The following is a 17,743-nucleotide window of genomic DNA, read 5'->3' as shown; positions in this document are numbered from 1 at the left end:
ATGCATGTTAGTGAAAATTCGATGACTCGAGCGCAATAACTGTACTTGGTAGCTAAACAACCACAAATGACTTTCCACCTGTGGTAACCTTACCTCATCCCACCTTTCCGTCCTCAACCATAAACCTTGACATATCCATCTTTACAGCGTATCACTTAGACCATGGCACCCTCTGCACAGGCGCACAAGCGGGCTCATAGCCTGCTACTTTTTGAGAAGCTGCTCAACCTCCGAGACAGCGCCAGCCCGCTCACCCTTATCCTCGACAGTTTGGAGCAGAGCGCAGAACCTCTTCTACATGAGTTTATGAGAAGGGCAAAAGTGAGTTCAATCATCAAACACCCCCCTTCTCCAGAAACTTAAAAGTTGGACATGAACTAACGCATCAGTAGCTGGAGCGTGCAAAAATCGTATTCGTCTCCTTCGCCACAATAAAAAAGCCCGCCCTGGCCGACATCTTCATCAGAGCTCGCGGCAAGTCCCTGAAGACACTCGCAGCAGAAATCACCTCACACGTCGCCCCTCCCAAGCCCAGCACCACCAAGGACGCAAAACCGGTAATCCAAAGTACTTCTCCCCCCCTCCCCCTACCCTCATACCCACCCCCCCCATCCACAAAACAACCAAACACCAAGCTAACCCCCCCTCCCCCCTTATTAGAATCCCTAATCCTCCTCGACACCCTCAACCCCGCCTCCTCCCAAACCCCCTCCCACCTCCCCGCCTTCTTCGCCGCCGCCATCCCCCCAACCGCCTCCCTCGTCGCCGTCTACCACACCGACGTCCCCGCCCTCCCCCCTCCCCTTCCCAACCACCACCTTCCCAACCACCACCTTCCCAACCACCACCTTCCCAACCACCACCACCAGTACCACTACCACCAGCAATACCAGTACCAACCCGACCCCCTAACCCTGCTAACCCACCTCGCAACGACCATCTTCCGCGTCTCGGGGCTAGGCCAGGCCGTCGCGGCGCGCCGGGCGCGCGAGCGCAGCCTGGCCGCGCCGGAGTGGGGGCTGCGCGAGGGGCGTGAGGGGGTGTTGGTTGGGTTGTTGCGGGATGGGGATGGGAATGGGAATGGGGTTGGTGTTGGTGTTGGGTTTGGGGATATGGACGGGGGCGTCGTGGTGGAGATGGAGATGCGGCGGCGGAGTGGGCGGGCCGTGGCGGAGACGTTCGTTCTTAGTGCGGGTCGTGCTGGTGGTGGTGGTGGGGGGGTGGTGGTGATGGTCATGGGGGATCATCCTGCGTTTAGGTCTGCTGTGGGCGAGGAGGGGGAAGGTGGGGAGGAGGAGATGGAGGCGTCGTTTAACCTTGGGTTGACAGAGAAGCAGAGGCGGGATCGGGAGGGCGTGGTGTTGCCGTACTTTGATGCGCAGACTGAGGTTGGTGGTGGGGAGGGTGGGAGGATTCTGTATGACATGGGGAGGGAGGATGATTTTGATGAGGAGGAGGATGAGATTTAGGGGGTGTCCAAGGTGGTGAAAGCTGGATTATTGATTTGGGCAATGGATGGGGCGCATAACTATCGCGCCTAGGTTGAGAATCACCGACTCGAGAAGCGCTCGGAGCACCCCACAGCTATCCTGCTACTGCGGTTGATTTGGATAACCTGGGTATCAATGCTGACAATATACACCCCTCCCCACCTCTGCCGGATCCCGCCCCTACCTACTTGGGCTGAGCGGCCGGTTGAACCCTCCCTGGCGGTTCATGTACTGCCTGTACTCCGTCTTCTTCTCCTTCCTTGTAGTGCCCATATTATTCCCCAGCACCTTCTTATTCTTTGTTGTACCAAACCCACCGAATCCCATCATTGCAGCCATGTCGTCCAGACCGTCATCTTCAACCATGACATCCTCCTCTTCGTCCTCATCCATGGGTTCTGCGTCAAACCGTCCTCTGGATTGGTGCCGGTCTCCGTCATCCTGGTGTCGCTGCTGCTCCTGGCTGCTTTCCCGTGTTGATGTGGGTTGTTGTTGCTGTTCGGGGCCGTGGCTGCCGTCCCGGCCCTTGACCTTAAAGGAGACGGGTGCTGTTGGCGTAGAAGCGGCTGCGCTGCTGGGTTTTGAACGGGTGGGGAGTTGCTGGTATTCTTCGTTGTCTCGATTTGGGCCTCGCCTAGGGCTCGCTGCGTGTCGTGGTGATTCTGTGGTGTTGCGGTCTTCCCTATCGCGTCGCGGTTGGTCTAGAAGATCACGACGGTTAGTGCCTGGGAGCGCGTGAGGAATAGGGCTGTTAGTACCTCTTTCCGGACGCTCCAGATCGCCTCTTACGCTCCTATCCCCGCGCTCTCGTTGCGGATCCGGCCGAATATCTTCGCGCCGTCGGTGGTGCCCTCTGTCCTTTTCCCTGTCACGGTTCGTGTCGCGCGGAGCATAACCCCGATCGCGGCCTGGGGAGCGGGAGCGGCGGCGGTCGCCTCGGTCGCGGGAGCGTGATCGATACCGCCGGTGGTCTCTATCCCGATCTCTATCCCTACCATGGTCACGAGCACCGTGTTGACGCCGACCGTTGTCATCGCGCTCCCGACCGCCATCTCGATCGCGCCGTCTATCTCTGTTGTCGTACGATGGTCTTTCGCCTCCACGGCGGGATTGCCCGTCTCGTCGGTCGGCCATGGTTGGTGTGAGCGGCGAGAAAAGGGATTACGAATATGTGTTAATGATCCAAACACTAAGGAAGGAAGATGACGTCTGCTGGGGAAATTTCTAGGCGAGCTCGGCGAGGTGCGGCTGAGACAAGGCGTTCGCAGGGTTCCAGTTGGACGCTGGAAGCCCTGGAGCAACAGGGATTTGCAGCACGCGCAGGCGACCAAACAGCGGATGATATTTAGGGTTAGGGTTAATACAATGCTGGAATATTTTCCAAAGACCCCAGCAAAAGTTCATGTTCACTTTTCCGGCTGATACACAGGGCACGACTTCCCTACGACACCAGTTGGGACCAAGTTTATGAGTCGGTCTCACATTTAGACCCTCTTCCAGTTCTTTCTTGTTGTTAAATTACCTACACTGTCCACTCACCGTTTCCAACGTCAACAACACCGTATCAGCTCATCTAATATTCTCATCACCATCAGCAACATGGGAGAGAAATCAAAGAAAAAAGCTAGAGAGCCGAAGGAAGAGGCCGATGCCGCTCCAATCCTAGCTGATGTCAAAACCAAAGAGAAAAAGAAGAAGTCCAAAAAGTCAAAGGGCGACAGCTCGGCTCTTCCAGACGCAATCGCTCCCGTGGCCGCAGAGTCCGAGGAGCTACCGGACGTGAGTATCAAGGGTTCTAAGAAGGAGAAGAACAAGGATGGCAAGCGCAAGCGGGAAGTGGCCGATGTGCCGGTGGAGATTGAAACCCCGGCCGAGGACGAGGAGGACGAGGAGGGAGCAGAACTTCCTATGAAGAAGAAGAAGAAGAATAGTAAGCCCGATGGTGATGGGAAGTCAGGGAAGAAGGACAAGAAGAAGAAGAGCAAGGAAAAGAAGGGAAAGACGGCGGGGGCGGGGCAGAGCCTTGCCGAGGACGCCACATCCGAAGAGACTCACGAGGATATCGACGACGCTCACGAAAAGAAGGACAAGAAGCAGAAAAAGTCCAAAAAGGCTGCGGAGTCTACCGAGCCGCAAGCGGCAGGGCCGACTGAAGAGGAACACGAGTCGAAGAAGAAAGGCAAACAGAAGAAACGCAAGCTTAGGGACCAGGACGGGGATGTGGAAATGGCCGATGCCGACGCGGAGGAGACTCAGGCCGAGGGAAGGGATGAGATTGCGGAGGGGAAGAAAAAGAAGGATAAGAAGGAGAAAAGGGAGAAAAAGGACAAGCCCAAGAAACGCAAGACGGCAGACACACCGGCGGAAACTCCCGAGAAGGAGGCTACGGCTCCCGCACCCACGAATGCTCCCAACGCAGATCTTACTGAACGGTGGAACGTCCAAGGTCTTGGCGGCGGCACCTCTCGCCAAAGCAAATTCATGAGGCTCTTGGGTGGGAAGAAGCATGGCGTTGAGGGCGCCGGTGAAGCAAAGGATGGTCCCCGAAAGCGTTTCGACATCGGGCACGTCTCACAGGAGCTGGAGAAACAGTTCGATGCCGGCATCCAGATGAAGTTCGGGACTGGTGGTCAGCGCAAAGGATTGGGTGCTTGAGTCGAAGCACGGAGCATGACTTTTCCTCGTGCCAATGGCTGCGTTGAGAGACACCATCGAGGTGTGAATGGCAAATAGTTTAAACCCTACCGCCGCCGCCTGCAATTTGTCGGCAGAATGATATCCGCTAATAAAATCAAAGCCTTGTTACGCCGAACAGGTCCGAATGGTGGTACATGTTTTGCAGCTCATCGACTCGACCCCGTTTAACCCAGTGTCAATGGGCCCTCCCCGCCTCGCGCGAAGCTCTCATTCCCTACCGAACCGCGCGGCCGGCTTACGGTAATACAATTCCGGTATATCCTTCGGTTTTATTATTTACTTTATGGAAGTATTCGACCGATCATCGCAGGAAGATGCGCGAGATGACTTCAAAAACGAGACCGCCGAAGACGACGAAGCCGAGGAGAACTAAGGTTTCTCAAAGTTAGTGGGTGGCCGACCCTCCACGAGCGACTGTGAGGGTAAAACAAGATATTCGTACTCAGCCAGATTGGGGAAATAGGGGACTTGGGCACGTCCTTGGTTCGCTTCTTGATCTGCTCCTCGGACTTGCCCATGCGCGCCTCGTTCCCCTTGGCGAACTTGAGGTTTGCCCTCCTTTGTTGCGGTGTTTGGGCCTGCGGACGGGTTGTTAGTACAAGATAGGGATGGTCTTGCGTGCGGAATGGCACCCGTACCATTGTGAAAACGTCGTAGAGTTAGGAGGTGGGACGAGAAGCGCAAGGGGTCGCGATTTCGGGCGTGGCGAGCAACACAAAGAGGTCGAGGTTGGTCAAAAGTGAGGACCCGGGGGTAATACGTCGAATTGACCGTGATGTTCGCTCGGAGGTTGTTGAATGTTCCGCCAAGTTGAAAATGGGAGAGTTTCGAGCCGTTTGTAATTCCAAAGAAATGGGACAGATTGCAAGCTCCCGCTTCTGGCCATCTGTCGTTGACGGCCCATGCAGCTGAGGTGGGCCGCCCACCTGGCCCCTTGCTCATTCCGGCAAGTGGAATACAGGGGTGCCACGGGAATGCAGCGGATCAACGGGGAGGCCAATTACGAACCCGTGTGAGTGCGCAGATCACCGCACTTGGCATTGACCTTGCAGCCTTGTTCATCGGCGCAATTGTGACTTCAAAGTTTACTCGAGGGCAACCCGAGCCCGCCAGAACGGAATAACCCGTTAGATACGAAGGAATTGGATGTCGGCGACATTACAAGGTAGCCAAACCCAGCAGCACCCACCCGCCTCGTATCAGATCACAAACCCCACGATGTTCCCACCCTTACGAACGGCCCTCATCAGGGCATCAACACGCCAAACCCCGCCTCTCACTCACCCCCAACTCAGACGATACGCCTCCCAACCACCATCACCAACCGTAATCACCCCCACCCCCAAGGCGCCCGCCCCGCTCCACCCCTCCGGTTAACTAACCACCGCACACGCACACGCACGCAGGGCGCCTTCTACAAGACCTTCACCCGCCCCGTGGCCAAGTGCGCCCTCCTGGCCGTCTTCGTCTACCAGCTCGTCTACTTCGGCTGGGCCAAGCTGGAGACCGACGAGATCAAGGAAGAGCGGCAGGGTGAGTGAACGTGATCGGCGGCCCGATGTCAGCTCTCTCTCTTGGGGTTTTCTCTGCCCCCCCCCCCCCCCCCCAATTCCCACTCACTGTCCCGCTCCCGGGTGTCTTGTCTACCCCGTCACGTCTGTTACTTGGCTGACTTGGTGGTACTAGCCGAGATTGTGAAGCTCGAGGCGCAGGTTCGGGGGTTGCAGGCTGCGCGGACTGCCGCGACGGCAGGGGCTACTACTACTACGGATGAGAGTAATGGTGGGAGTGGGGCTGTTGGGGTTGAGAAAGGAGAGGGGGCCAAGTCAACGGGGGGATCTTGGTGGCGGTGGAAATAGCTAGGCCGGGATGGGATGGGATGGGTTTGGATTTGAGGTGAGGAAGAGTACGGGCGGCTGGGTTGGTGGCATGACCGCCGAAGCTTGTGGGAGTGTTAAGAATAGGCACGGGGGAGGGCAGGGAAAAGGCGGCGACTATGAGATCGATCTGTATTATACACTCTGTAAACGTTGACAGTACTCTATACAGATACCCTCCGATGATTCAAGGGTAGCTAGCTGTGGCTACCACAGACCCTGGAACCGACCTCGTCGCCGTGATATCGGCCCAATGAATTCTTGGGATATCCAACCAAGTCTTCTCCACCCGCGCCCCAAGTGTTTCGGTCTATGATATCCCGACGCCCAACAACACCAAACCAACCCGGAAAGCCCCAACGCCAGGCCCAGCTAAAGGGGCTACAATGCCGCCCACCCATTACTATGTCCCTGATAACCACCACACACCAGCAGAATAATCATACGACCAGCAACCCGACAGCCATCACCACCACCATAACCCCCCAATCCACCACTGCCCTCCCGCCCGCGGACGGGGTGTGCGCCGCCCCCGGAAAATTACACGTCAGCCCCTCGGACGGCTTATGCACCCTATAGTTCCCTTCGAAGCCCACCCCGCCGGGCAGGGGACAGCCGAAGCCCATCGACGCCGGGCAGCTCCGCACTAGTTCATAACAAAGATTGTCGCAGGGCAGCACCTCCTTGTACGGGCCCGGCTTGATCATCTCATCGATCAGCGGGTTGCGGCTGTTCATGAACGCCGCCCTATTCGCCCTCTTCCGGAACGGCGCCAGGGTGGCCTCGTCGAGGGTCTCGCCGTCGGGGAACGGCTGCCCGACGGCGCGCGGCTGCAGGTGCTCGGCCGTGTTAGAGAAGTCCTCGCACCGGGGGATCGTGACGGAGCAGAGCCAGTCCTTGTAGTCGGCGGCGCAGCTGGTGCAGTTGCGCGCCAGCGAGTAGAGCTGGCTGGAGGGCGCCTCGCAGGCGACCTGGGCGAGGGACTTGTCAAAGTTGGCGTACACGGATGCCGCGTAGTTGTCGTAGAACTCGGCTAGCCGGGACGAGTTGCCGAAGTTGGGGTTGCTCGGGACCGAGTAGGCAACTTTGTCGCAGAAGGAGAGGTCGATGACCAACGCACAGTTGCCGTGGTCTGGTGGATTGATCAGTGCAAGCTCAGCGGAAATATCAGGTGGGATGCCTACCGGACTTGGTAGTGAACTCCATCGCCTCGAACACCTGAGGCCCCCTCTCAAAAGCGGTCTGCCGCTTCCCCAAATTACCACCATCTTCGCCATCTTTCACCAGAATACCGATGTACTCGGCAGAAGAATTAAGTCCGATGAAGAAGAACTGTTGCTTCGGCACATCTCCATGCCTCTTCGTCATGCTCGTTTTGACCGTACCCGTCTGCCGTTCGTCCTTAGTGGCCGCAATCTGTGCGTAGTTGTACAGCCCACAGTACGAATGCTTCACGCCGTTGATGGCCCTGTCTTTCTTATTGTGCGCAAATAGCACATATGGCTGTGTTCGCATGACCGCGGCCTGCTCGTTCGGGTCTTTGGAATCCGTCAAACTTTGGGTAATCAGCAACGCTCCTTGCGAGTCGCTGTCAACCAAAATCAAATCTTCAACACCGCGCTTGCTGTAGGTGTAATATTGGCTGTCTGTCGACGCCGTGATTCTCACGTTGTATGTGCCCGAGAAAGTTTCCGAGTCCGGTGCGTATATGCCAATGTAGACTTCCCTGTCGGTGGTGATGCTGTACGCAACTGCTCCTTCCTTGAAGTCGAACATATCCTGGGTTGCCTGGTCCGCAAGAGGCCCAGGGGCCGTATTGTCGGGGGATGTCGACACGTAAAGCTTGAGCTGGGGTGGGGCTCCCGTTGTCTTTGAGGGGTCGATCGGCTGCGGTTGCAAACAAGTATTTGCTGAGATGTACACCTTCTGCCCTGCCTGTCTCTTCTCAACGTCCAGGCCTCCATCTTCTCTATCGCCCTCAAGCTCCGTGGCGCCGGCGCCAGCGCTAGCGTGTCCTTCCCCGGGGGCATTGTGTTCACGTCTCAGTTCCAACCGATCCTCCCCCGCCTTCCGCTCAGATACTGGGGGTAATAGAAAGACGAACGGCTGTGTCACCCCTTGGTCCACGTTCATGGGGAGAGGCTCGTCGTTGTCGAGTGGGATCACATCACGCGTAGCTCGTCCAATAATGCTCCGATCGAAGGCTGAGAATTCGGCCTCATATATCGGGCCGGGCGGCACGGCGGAGTCGACATCATCGAATACAACGGGCAATGCTTCGTTCAGCTCGGCGGCAAGGGCGAAGTTTGGCGGGAATAGGACGAGGTAGAGTAGAATCAGCAGGCAGGAGGCCACAAGTGAGGCGGCGAGCCGCGATTGCAACGGGCTGAGATGCATTGTAGAAGTACGCCCCCGAGGGGGTCTTGAGATGTTGGAGTCGTCGATGTCGTGCTGAATAACTAAGTCGGTTGTTGTCGGTCGTCGAAGCGGTCTTGCGTTCCGTCTCGTTCCTGCCGATCGCACAGCCACTGAAGCCCCTGGAGCTGACCACTGAGAGAGGCCGCCGGTTTACGGCACCATTCTCTTTGCCAGTGCTGCTGCTCTTCCTTCTAGGATCGGCTCGTACAAACGTCAGTGGCTGGGCTGACCCTGGTTGTCATAACCACCCCAATTCTTCGTATATTTCGCAAATCAATATTACCCTTTTGCTGGAGAAGGGGTGCACAAATGCGCTGGATGCCGCATTCCGGATCGGCAAAGGGTCGCCGGTGTTGGTGGATCGGAAGTTGGTGGCGGGCGGATACCCCTGCTTGGCAAACCTTTGTTGGAAAGCCCGCCAAGGCTTTGGAGGTAACATGGGTGCATGGATGCCCGAATTCTTGAGATGCGAGGCGAAACCCGAAAACGGGACGAGTTTGCACATGAAACAGCCACACCAACCTTCCTTGACCAATGCATCCAATCTCAAGAACACGGCTATTTTGGTGTCCAAGGAAGCGAAGGGATGAAAACTCACACCTGCCTCCTCAATTGCAACGTGGCACACAATTGTCCAGCCCAGCACAGCACAACAGTCTCAATCGAGAGATGGGTGGGGCTGCAAAATGCTCTGTACCGCGATAAGAAAGGACTCGCCCATCGTCGTTCTTCTGCGTTGAGTGATCGACCTCGGTGTCGTACATACATCATGACATACAAACCCACTTCTACTTATTCTAAGGGAATCAATCAATCACCTGCTGTCCGAGATCCAAAGGAATTCCGCGCCCGTATACCCCGCTATTGACCCTCTCATAAGAAAACTACCCTACAGCCCTGCCAACTTGTTCGAATGGGTGTAGTCCCCGCTCCTGCCATTGACGGACTGTGTGCTCGTGAACATCCGCATTGTTGTCCAACGTCAGAAGGGGAACCAGTGTTCCACGTGTAATTCCACCAATCTCCACGATCCTGACCGAACCGCATTCAAAGCTGCGCGCTCTGTATTTTGCCGGATGGGTTCAGCGTCAAGGACCTGGGCGCCATTTACTCGGTGTGGAGAGACTCGGCCTTCGCGCGGAGGCCGCTGGCGGTGGAGCCGGGAGCGTGGAAGTAGCGGCCCAGGGCAGGAGCCAGGAACGAGCGGAAGATGATCTCGGCACCCCTAAAGCTACTGTTAAACCCTGCGTGCATCGAGTTGGGCCAGGGAAGCAAACGACTTACTTGAAGGCGGGAAGGGACAGCCACAGGAGAAAGACAAACTTGAAAGTGTAGTAGAAGGGGAACCAGTAAACAACGCTGACGAGGCTCTCAAGGACACTATCACCTAGTTAGCTTGCGTGGAAGTGTCGCCGGATTGTAGCAAAATCTTACGTGAAGAAGGCAAAGACAACCCAGTACTAGAGACAGATTAGCACAGGTTCCACAGCCAACAAAGAGCTGTCGGCCACTCACGGTCAGCCACTGAGTGTCGTCCGCCTTGTTGGCGGTGAAGAGAGCGGCAAGGGAGAAGTATCCGGGGATAACAAAGCCCGCAATGTTGGTCAGGAGCTGACCGCCGAGGTTGAAGATGATCAGGAAGAAGTAGAGCGCTCCCAGGCCGAGCACGCCATAGGCCTTGGGGATCGAGGTCTGCTTCTCGAGGTTGTTGAGCACCGGGTACTTGGAGAGCTGCGGCACCGGCCCAGTTAGCACAAAGCACATGTCGGTGAGGAAATCGGATCCGGCATTTGCAACGCACCTCTTTATCGACCTGGGCAACCAGGTTTTGGACGCGGTCCTGAGGAGAAGACATGGCTGCGATGGGAAGCTGTAGAAGAAACTATAAAGCGGTCTAAGAGGCGTTAGAAACGAATTCTTTTGCAATCGTCGGGGAATTGGTGCGGCGTTGTGGGCTCGGCACAAGAAGCTTTCGGCAGCTTCGGCGGGAGGTCGACGGGGTTTTGAGCCGACAAGACGAGAGGATTGGAACGTGAAGCAGGAGTTGCTGTTGAACTTACAGTGTGAGGTGGTTTTCGCAGGATGCTTTGGGAGAAAAGACGTGAGATGTTTTGGTGGGCGAGAATTGATTGAAATAATGAAGTTACAGAACCTCGGTGTGGGTGGCAGGGGAGGTGTGAGGCAATGACGCTTGCTACGTGTGCAAGAGACCCCGGTCACAAGCTGCAGGCCCCGGCTGGTCCTGTTTTTAGCGCATGACGCAGCGCCGGAAAGGGGTTGGTCACGTGCTTGCTTTCATCGCACAACGCGATGCAAAAAACGAAACTGGCACAATCGGACACAACGCCAAGCAAAGGTCCGATGGTGTAGTTGGTTATCACGTCAGTCTAACACACTGAAGGTCTCCAGTTCGAGCCTGGATCGGATCAGCTTATCTTTTGCTGGAAGTTGCATGTCTCTTTTGGCCATCTCGATGTCGACATTCTGCGCGACTTCAACGTTTCAGCCACACGACGACGAGACGCACCCGTCTCTTTTTGGATTCACCTCGCTCCCCAGGCCCGACCGAGTATGCCAGGGGTGGGCTGACAGGTCTCCGTGACAAAGACACAACCTGTGACAAAGACGCAACCTGTGACTGTATCCGTAGTTCGTACATACATCACGAGACAACGGGGTTCAGAGCAGCATGTAATAAACAAATGAAAACCTCAGTCGTTGTAATAAAGGTCAGACCAATATAACGCGATCCTCGCGACCTGAATCCTTCGAGTGTCGTTTGTTACTCGGATGTTGGTTGGAATCCTTTGAGCCGTCGATTCACGGTCCTCGCTCGCATTGTTGTCCGTAGGCAGCCAGCACGTCACAAATGCCAAACGGTGAACAGTTACCGCTTGGTTAACCCACTGAGATCTAGTCTGCGCAGAATACAACGGCGCATGAGATGAGAGCCACTTGAAAGCTGCATTTCTTTTTGTCGGAACAATGAAGCTCAAATTATCGATATGTACAGAGATTTGTACAGTACAATGATGGTTTGTTTGTTCGCGCGGCCCCCTCTGACAGGGGCCTGGTTCAAAGGTTGAAAGCCCCTAGCCGTACAGCCCAACAACGGTTTAAAAAGGAAGAAAATGTGATTTTTAGAAGCACTAGTATAGACTATTCTCATGCAGCCCTTCTTTCTCTGAAAAGATAGACGGTTTTGCCGTTGAGTTGGGGACTTTCGCAAGGACGCCGGTCTTAAAGTCACAGAGTAAACAGTCAAACCACAGCAGGAAACAAGCCAAGCGAGCCAATCGAGGCGCGACGCCGGGGAAGGTGGGGCTCTTGGTGCGTGCGGGGAGCTTGTGTGGAAGCATTGCCCCGGGTACCGCCTTGATGTTTGTTGATTTCTTCCCTTTCTCCTCAGAGGAAATGACGAATTGATCACGCCGAGCGGGCAGCAGCGCAATACCTCGCATCCTCGAGCTCCTGCTCGTGCATCCCCTCGAATCCCGGGCGAAGGTGTATAAGCTTTCGATCAGCAAATTTTCTTATTCTTCTTTGCAGCGCGCGCGGGTGACCTTTCATTGTCGCAAAACCCCGTCATCGTCCTGTGTTTTGGTGGAGGCAAACTGTTTTGTCCGCAACAGGAATGGCGATGGACTCGACCCACGGTAAGGAGGCCGCATCCCTACCACCATCGCGGACACCCCTCCTTCCATGCAGCGTCAACCCTCCTCGACGTCCCTTGCAGGCATCGAATGTTCCAAATACTCATCGCCTCGCAGATGCGCTAGGACTCGCCGCCAAGCCCAGGAAGCGGCCCCGGTCGCGAGGCTCGACCACGTCGATTCACAGCGCGACCACGCAGGCCAACGTGGAACACAGCTTCGCCGAGTCCGCGGACCTGTATTCTTCACAATGGCTACCTAATAACGCCAGCCATACGCGCGAGCTCCCCAACGGATCGACCCAGATGACTCCGGAGGACCTGCTGCTTGCCTCACAGCTGCAGGCAAGCCGCGACTTCGGGCCGGACGCTCCTATGAATGCAGCGATTCCCAGCGTCTCATTCCACCACCATAGCCATAGCCTCAGTCGCCAATCTCTGTCTGCCGAGTCCTTTGCCGGAAACACGAGCTTTGCAGACGACAGCCAGATGCTTGATCGGGAAGTAAACGATGGCGACGACTCGTTCAATGGGATGGCCGCGGCGACGAAGTCGGGTGCGCGTTCCAACGCCAATAACGAGATAGAGATGCGACAGTTGTTCCACACCAACAAGCACCGCAGCCTCGAGGATGTTTCCCACGAGCTGCTTGGCAATGACCGCGGGCCAAACTCCGAACGGGCACGCCAGGTTTTTGCGATGCTCTGGTATGAACCCCCCTCCAACGCAGAAGCCCTATGATGTAAACGTGCTGACGAGTCTATAGGATCAACCTCGTGTGCTCAACGGGAAAGGGGTCGGTACCAAGGGGGCGCGTCTATGCCAATTATGCTTCTCGGTGTGCCACAGAACGGATCACCGTGTTAAATCCTGCAAGCTTCGGTAAGCTCGTACGGGTGCTCTTTCCGGGCCTCAAGACACGGCGCTTGGGGGTTCGCGGAGAGTCAAAATATCACTACGTCAACTTTCAGTTGAGGGAAGAGCAACCCGACGTCCGCGATAGTCCCAGCCAACATGCGGTGCCTTTGGGAGAGAATGCTTCTTTGTCACAAAACTTCAAGTAAGTCTTCGTCAGTCTGTTTGTCAACCACTAGCAGCTATTAACATGGTGTACTAGCACCCTTCCCGCCGCCAACTCTACATCGATGCGATCCGACAGAACTCCGTTTTCCGCGCCTCCAGTCCCACACCAACCCGGATCGAAAATCATGCGATCACACGAATTCCATCATAGCCTCTACAACCAGCCGCAGGTAGTGAGCGTTGACCAGCTGCAGTCGACGATGAGCAAGACTCCCCAGCAGCTTCTTTTTTCGACTGAAACAGGGGAAACGTTCAAGCAGTCGGACCCGATCATCCTTCCCCGAATCGAAGCATACCTCCCGGACGGCACAGATCCCGACGCGGCCAAGTCCCTCGTGGCCCTCTATCGTTCATATTGCACGTCCCTGGTCGAATGTATCCGCTACTGCAAGGAAAAGGCCTTTTTTCATCTCTTCACGTCATTTCAAGGCACCCTCACCATGCCCGTGCAGAAACTGTTTGCAAATCCGGCCATCTCTCCGTGGATCGAGGAATCTGACTTTGTCCTGTATCAGCGAATGATGCGCATTGTTTCGGGTCTGACCCTTCAGGTAGTGCCCAAGCCTGTTCTCGACACGCTGCGCAACATCTCCGAGCGGCTTGTGCCCCATATCCGGGAGTCGTTCCAAGGGCAGCCTCTCCACGTGGTGAGGGCTAAAGAGGGCCCGGCTACCATCTTTGCCGGTTTGCTCGACAGGGCACTGCGGGTGAACCTCACTGCTCACGCCGCCGCCAACATGTTGTCAAACCCTGCGAACCGCGACCTAATGTACATGGAGTGGATCTCGATGATCAACGTTAGGAAGCTGGCCGAGTGCATCCCATCACGTGGCATGGACGATGTCGTGAATCTTTTGCTCAACGAGATGCGCGACCTGCTCAACCCGGTTAACATCCCATGGGAGATGGAGTGCTTGACGGTGCAGGGCGAAATTGCCTCGCGAAACGGCAGGCCACCGCAAGAGGGTGATTTTGAGGAAATGGACTCGTCAAACGTGCTGGATCGCTGGGTCAATCTGTTGCGTTCCCTCCCGAGCCGGTTCCCGTACGCGTCGGACACGAATCTTGTCTGGTGCGTCCAGAGGCTGAGCACGGCTCTGATGAGGGACCTCACGATTGGACAAGGAAAGAGCTTCGGGTCGTGGTGGGTCACGAAATGTTGGGTGGACGAGATGATCCAGTTCATGGCAGAGCAAGGCGGCTTCCTGCAGCAGAAGCTGAGTCAATCCCCGCTCGCGGTTCCGAAGCGGCAGTCAGCAAACCAAGAGCTGAACCACCAAGGATCTCGGTACAGCAGTGGCAGCGATGATTTCGGTATGTCGCGAATGCCAGAGCCGCAACCAGATCGGGCGCCGTTTCCTTCGGCTCCGACGTCCAACAGTCAGCAAGCGACGCACGACGATAGCGGAATCGGCATCCGGACACCGGACGAGGAGTTGCCGGCCGACAAGTTCAGCCTCACGCCCGCAACCGCCCAGGACCTATTCGCCGGCACGGAGCTCCAAGTTGATCTGGGGGATATATAGCATTTGTTGTCTTTAGGCAAATGAGGGTGTGGGTGCTTTTTTTTCGAGACTGTTTTACTAGGGACGGTGTTGCGGCGTTATACACAGCGGGGAATTGTTTGTCCCCCGGAGTCACGATGGGACGATTAGGATGAAAGATTTAACGGCATCATTGGGCTTGACGGCTATCAGGCTTGAATGGGGTTTGGATCATGTTGATTAATGGTTTTCGATGTTGTGATGTCTCAGGCAAGGGGCGGTTGTTTGTTGTGCTCGTTGGATGTCTTGGTTAGCGGGTTGGCCCTTCACAGGGCGGGTGGCGGCGCGTATTGTACCTCAACTGAGAGATCTTCATTGGGTTTTTTATCATTTGGCACACAAAAGCAGATCATGTCGACCACGCCGAACGGATATGGAGATGCCCATCAAGGATTCGTGGCTTGTGCTTGTGCCAGTAATCTTTACCCCTGTTGTTTTGATGTTCTGGTTGGCGCGCGGACGGTTACGACTCCCTGCTGACTTAGCCCCACATGCTGACTCCGAAAGATGCGGTCTTGCTGATTCCACTTGATTATCACACTGACCGTCCATCTACTCGGTGCTTGTCCGATCCCCAATATACAAGACCCAATTGAACCTTTCATCTCATCTTACTAGCGCCCGTTCCAAACTTCATTCTAAGTGCTCAACTCTACCGAACACATAAAACAAACACTGGGGACGAGCGCGGGTTCTTTGTTTGCCGAGGCTCACGTCACACCTTTCCTTAGTCAAGTCGTTCGTGCCAACCTCGGCCAGCGAAAGATCAACTTCTCGGTGTTCAACCCACTACGTCCCAGATTTTCGCTGTTCCTATACTCGTCAATTAAATTTGGCTCAATATAGTGCAAGATGGCCATTGAAAAGGAAGGCACTTTGGAGGTGATGGGCAACAGCCTCTATACCAAGTCATGGCTGGTACGTCATCCTCGCTCTCCCCACCGACCCCCCGAGCTCCTAAATACATCTTTCCTCCTCACCTTGTACAGAACTCACCTAGCATATCATGAACTACCTTTTTAATCACGCTGACATCCTCCCAGCCCGACGGCCCCATTAAAGCCAAGCTCATCTTTATCCACGGCTTCAGCGACCATCTCGGCCGCTACAACGCCTTCTTTCCAACCCTGGCCGCCCGCGGCATCGCCGTCCACGGCTTCGACCAGCGCGGCTGGGGCCTCTCGGTCAAGAAACCCGCCGACATGGGCCTGACAGGCCCCACCACCCAGGTCCTCGCCGACATGGCGGCCTTCATCACGCCGCACCTGCCGTCCGACCCGTCCGACCCGCCCGTCTTCGTCCTGGGCCACTCCATGGGCGGCGGGCAGGTTCTGACGCTGGCGTGCCACCCGGAGTACCAGGAGACGGTGGTGCGCAAGGTGCGCGGCTGGATGCTGGAGGCGCCCTTCATCAGCTTCTCGCCCGAGGAGCAGCCGTCGGCGGTCAAGGTGTTTGCGGGCCGCCTCGCCGGCCGCCTGCTGCCGCACTTCCAGCTCAAGCACGAGATCATGCCCGAGCACCTGACGCGCGACGTCGAGACCCGCAAGAGCCTGCTCGAGGACAAGCTGATGCACAACACGGGCACGCTCGAGGGGCTCGCCGGCCTGCTAGACCGCACCGCCGCGCTGGCGAGCGGCCAGGTGAGGCCGCTGCCGGGCGGCGCGCTCAAGAGCCTGTGGGTGGGCCATGGCACGGAGGATAAGACGACGTGGTATGAGGCGAGTCGCAAGTACTTTGATGAGTTCACGGGCGAGGTGCAGGATAAGGAGTTTAAGGCGTACGAGGGGTGGTATCACCAGCTACATGACGACGGTCCTGATAGCAAAGAGTTCTACAAGGACGTCGGCGATTGGATTCTGGCAAGGTGTGAAGAGGAGGGGAAGGCGGGGCCAAAGCTGTAGGGGGAATGCGGTATCATAGGGTTGGGACATTGTATTGGGGATGTAAGTTTGAGTGTGTGAGGTAACGATACGAATTTCTTATTCTCTCTCGTATAGATCAGCCCTTGCGTAGATTCTTGCGCCATGCTGGCGGCCACAAGGCTAGAAACTGGTGTGACCCAGATATCAGATATCGGGTTCGGTTCGGCTTGCCATTCGGGAACTTGTCCTCAGTATCCCGGAAGCCCCCGAAGACGGGATGGGATATACCCCGCTGCAAGACCATCAGGTCTAGAACCTCGAGGTACCGATGTCGTGTATAAAGCGCCCCGGATCGGCGTTCGAGAATCAGCTTTGACCATCTCCTTTCCAGTCTCCTGGGTTTTTGCCGCAACGTCGAACCTCGAAACTGGGCACTGCGCCACACCAGGAATCAAGCAAAGAAGTCCCCGGAGTCGATCATTAAAGCCGCCATCAACCGCCAACGAACAAATTCGCGCCTTTTCGTCAACGTCCACGCATTGATGAAAATATTGAGTCAATGACGTATTTGTCGCGAGGATGGGGTCGAACAGTATGACGATATTGTCTATGCATTGGGCATCATATTTCCAATCAAATCACGCGGCACCAAGGCACTCTGGGACACCCAAAGAAATATCCTCGCGCTAACAACTGTGCTGACCCAAGGTCACCGTGCCGCGACAGACGTTCCTGGTTGGATGGATCAAAGCACAGCCCACCGACCGTTCCCCGTTCACCTTCACCCCGTTGAGCCCCTGGGAGCTTCTTAGCTGTTTGAGCACCACAGCTGTAGCAGCTAGCTACAGTTGGCTATGCGCACAGGCAAGGGAACTCCTGCTAAAGAGCAGAAGAGGCACGAGACACACTGCGCCTCTGCGGGGGGATTCTCTCATTCCAGTTTGGCGGGTATGAATCGTCAAGGGTCATTTACAAAGGTGGGTGCTTCATCTGGTTTTTGGGCGGGGAACTCTCTTTTTGGGGGCACGGGGGTCATCTCTCAACCAATCTTATCAATCAATCTAGTCTTCTATTGGGGAACCCACCGTTCATCTCACCGGCATTCCTCTCAAGATCACTT

At 56.0% G+C, this 17,743-nt stretch overlaps 9 protein-coding genes and 1 non-coding gene across 10 annotated transcripts; 6 read left to right on the top strand and 4 right to left on the bottom strand.

Annotated features, from left to right (window-relative positions):
* Positions 1-162: 162 nt before the first annotated feature.
* Positions 163-1,666, top strand: B0H64DRAFT_473621 (Elongator complex protein 5; the record flags this gene model as incomplete). Its single annotated transcript, XM_062808007.1, has 3 exons — positions 163-321; positions 393-567; positions 661-1,666. 3 exons carry the CDS (start codon positions 163-165, stop codon positions 1,467-1,469), a joined length of 1,143 nt encoding a protein of 380 aa, XP_062661037.1. The 3' UTR covers positions 1,470-1,666.
* Positions 1,667-2,774, bottom strand: B0H64DRAFT_392351 (uncharacterized protein). Its single transcript, XM_062803545.1, has 2 exons — positions 2,249-2,774; positions 1,667-2,191 (listed from the first exon to the last, which is right to left on the bottom strand). Exons 1-2 carry the CDS (start codon positions 2,622-2,624, stop codon positions 1,671-1,673), a joined length of 897 nt encoding a protein of 298 aa, XP_062661036.1. The 5' UTR covers positions 2,625-2,774; the 3' UTR covers positions 1,667-1,670.
* A 136-nt stretch (positions 2,775-2,910) lies between these two features.
* B0H64DRAFT_125774 (small acidic protein family-domain-containing protein) lies at positions 2,911-4,351 on the top strand. Its single transcript, XM_062798046.1, has one exon. It carries the CDS (start codon positions 3,090-3,092, stop codon positions 4,143-4,145), a length of 1,056 nt encoding a protein of 351 aa, XP_062661035.1. The 5' UTR covers positions 2,911-3,089; the 3' UTR covers positions 4,146-4,351.
* A 137-nt stretch (positions 4,352-4,488) lies between these two features.
* On the bottom strand, positions 4,489-4,828 carry B0H64DRAFT_440978 (uncharacterized protein; the record flags this gene model as incomplete). The annotated part of the gene is made up of 3 exons (XM_062806528.1): positions 4,489-4,556; positions 4,630-4,765; positions 4,820-4,828. The coding sequence occupies 3 exons, from the start codon at positions 4,826-4,828 to the stop codon at positions 4,489-4,491; spliced, it is 213 nt and encodes a 70-aa protein (XP_062661034.1).
* A 577-nt stretch (positions 4,829-5,405) lies between these two features.
* Positions 5,406-6,046, top strand: B0H64DRAFT_440977 (uncharacterized protein; the record flags this gene model as incomplete). The annotated part of the gene is made up of 3 exons (XM_062806527.1): positions 5,406-5,513; positions 5,594-5,720; positions 5,874-6,046. 3 exons carry the CDS (start codon positions 5,406-5,408, stop codon positions 6,044-6,046), a joined length of 408 nt encoding a protein of 135 aa, XP_062661033.1.
* A 458-nt stretch (positions 6,047-6,504) lies between these two features.
* On the bottom strand, positions 6,505-8,461 carry B0H64DRAFT_318841 (stretch-activated Ca2+-permeable channel component-domain-containing protein; the record flags this gene model as incomplete). The annotated part of the gene is made up of 2 exons (XM_062800408.1): positions 6,505-7,196; positions 7,249-8,461. The coding sequence occupies 2 exons, from the start codon at positions 8,459-8,461 to the stop codon at positions 6,505-6,507; spliced, it is 1,905 nt and encodes a 634-aa protein (XP_062661032.1).
* Positions 8,462-9,589: 1,128 nt separating this feature from the next.
* On the bottom strand, positions 9,590-10,564 carry B0H64DRAFT_431439 (TB2/DP1, HVA22 family-domain-containing protein; the record flags this gene model as incomplete). Its single annotated transcript, XM_062805969.1, has 5 exons — positions 10,284-10,564; positions 9,998-10,213; positions 9,917-9,942; positions 9,767-9,862; positions 9,590-9,716 (listed from the first exon to the last, which is right to left on the bottom strand). Exons 1-5 carry the CDS (start codon positions 10,335-10,337, stop codon positions 9,590-9,592), a joined length of 519 nt encoding a protein of 172 aa, XP_062661031.1. The 5' UTR covers positions 10,338-10,564.
* A 273-nt stretch (positions 10,565-10,837) lies between these two features.
* On the top strand, positions 10,838-10,911 carry B0H64DRAFT_t61. Its single transcript has one exon. It is a non-coding gene; the product is annotated as a tRNA-Val (tRNA).
* Positions 10,912-11,888: 977 nt separating this feature from the next.
* On the top strand, positions 11,889-15,206 carry B0H64DRAFT_423626 (uncharacterized protein). The gene is made up of 3 exons (XM_062805616.1): positions 11,889-12,841; positions 12,901-13,194; positions 13,252-15,206. The coding sequence occupies exons 1-3, from the start codon at positions 12,117-12,119 to the stop codon at positions 14,741-14,743; spliced, it is 2,511 nt and encodes an 836-aa protein (XP_062661030.1). The 5' UTR covers positions 11,889-12,116; the 3' UTR covers positions 14,744-15,206.
* Positions 15,207-15,490: 284 nt separating this feature from the next.
* On the top strand, positions 15,491-17,095 carry B0H64DRAFT_125577 (Alpha/Beta hydrolase protein). Its single transcript, XM_062798044.1, has 2 exons — positions 15,491-15,679; positions 15,805-17,095. Exons 1-2 carry the CDS (start codon positions 15,614-15,616, stop codon positions 16,660-16,662), a joined length of 924 nt encoding a protein of 307 aa, XP_062661029.1. The 5' UTR covers positions 15,491-15,613; the 3' UTR covers positions 16,663-17,095.
* The last annotated feature ends 648 nt before the right edge of the window (positions 17,096-17,743 follow it).

Source organism: Chaetomium fimeti (genome assembly GCF_033439085.1).
Source record: "Chaetomium fimeti strain CBS 168.71 chromosome Unknown B0H64scaffold_3, whole genome shotgun sequence".
In the NCBI taxonomy this organism is placed as follows: Eukaryota; Fungi; Ascomycota; class Sordariomycetes; order Sordariales; family Chaetomiaceae; genus Chaetomium; species Chaetomium fimeti.
This window is presented reverse-complemented; position numbering and strand designations above follow the sequence as displayed.

What these genes read in the sequence shown, in the direction of transcription:
- B0H64DRAFT_392351 (XM_062803545.1), bottom strand. Translation starts at nt 2,624, where the DNA reads ATGGCCGACCGACGAGACGGGCAATCCCGCCGTGGAGGCGAAAGACCA. An exon ending in TCTGGAGCGTCCGGAAAGAG is followed by an intron (nt 2,192 to 2,248) that starts GTACTAACAGCC and finishes GTGATCTTCTAG; the next exon opens with ACCAACCGCGACGCGATAGG.
- B0H64DRAFT_125774 (XM_062798046.1), top strand. Translation starts at nt 3,090, where the DNA reads ATGGGAGAGAAATCAAAGAAAAAAGCTAGAGAGCCGAAGGAAGAGGCC.
- B0H64DRAFT_423626 (XM_062805616.1), top strand. Translation starts at nt 12,117, where the DNA reads ATGGCGATGGACTCGACCCACGGTAAGGAGGCCGCATCCCTACCACCA. An exon ending in CAGGTTTTTGCGATGCTCTG is followed by an intron (nt 12,842 to 12,900) that starts GTATGAACCCCC and finishes ACGAGTCTATAG; the next exon opens with GATCAACCTCGTGTGCTCAA. An exon ending in TCTTTGTCACAAAACTTCAA is followed by an intron (nt 13,195 to 13,251) that starts GTAAGTCTTCGT and finishes ATGGTGTACTAG; the next exon opens with CACCCTTCCCGCCGCCAACT.
- B0H64DRAFT_125577 (XM_062798044.1), top strand. Translation starts at nt 15,614, where the DNA reads ATGGCCATTGAAAAGGAAGGCACTTTGGAGGTGATGGGCAACAGCCTC. An exon ending in TCTATACCAAGTCATGGCTG is followed by an intron (nt 15,680 to 15,804) that starts GTACGTCATCCT and finishes ACATCCTCCCAG; the next exon opens with CCCGACGGCCCCATTAAAGC.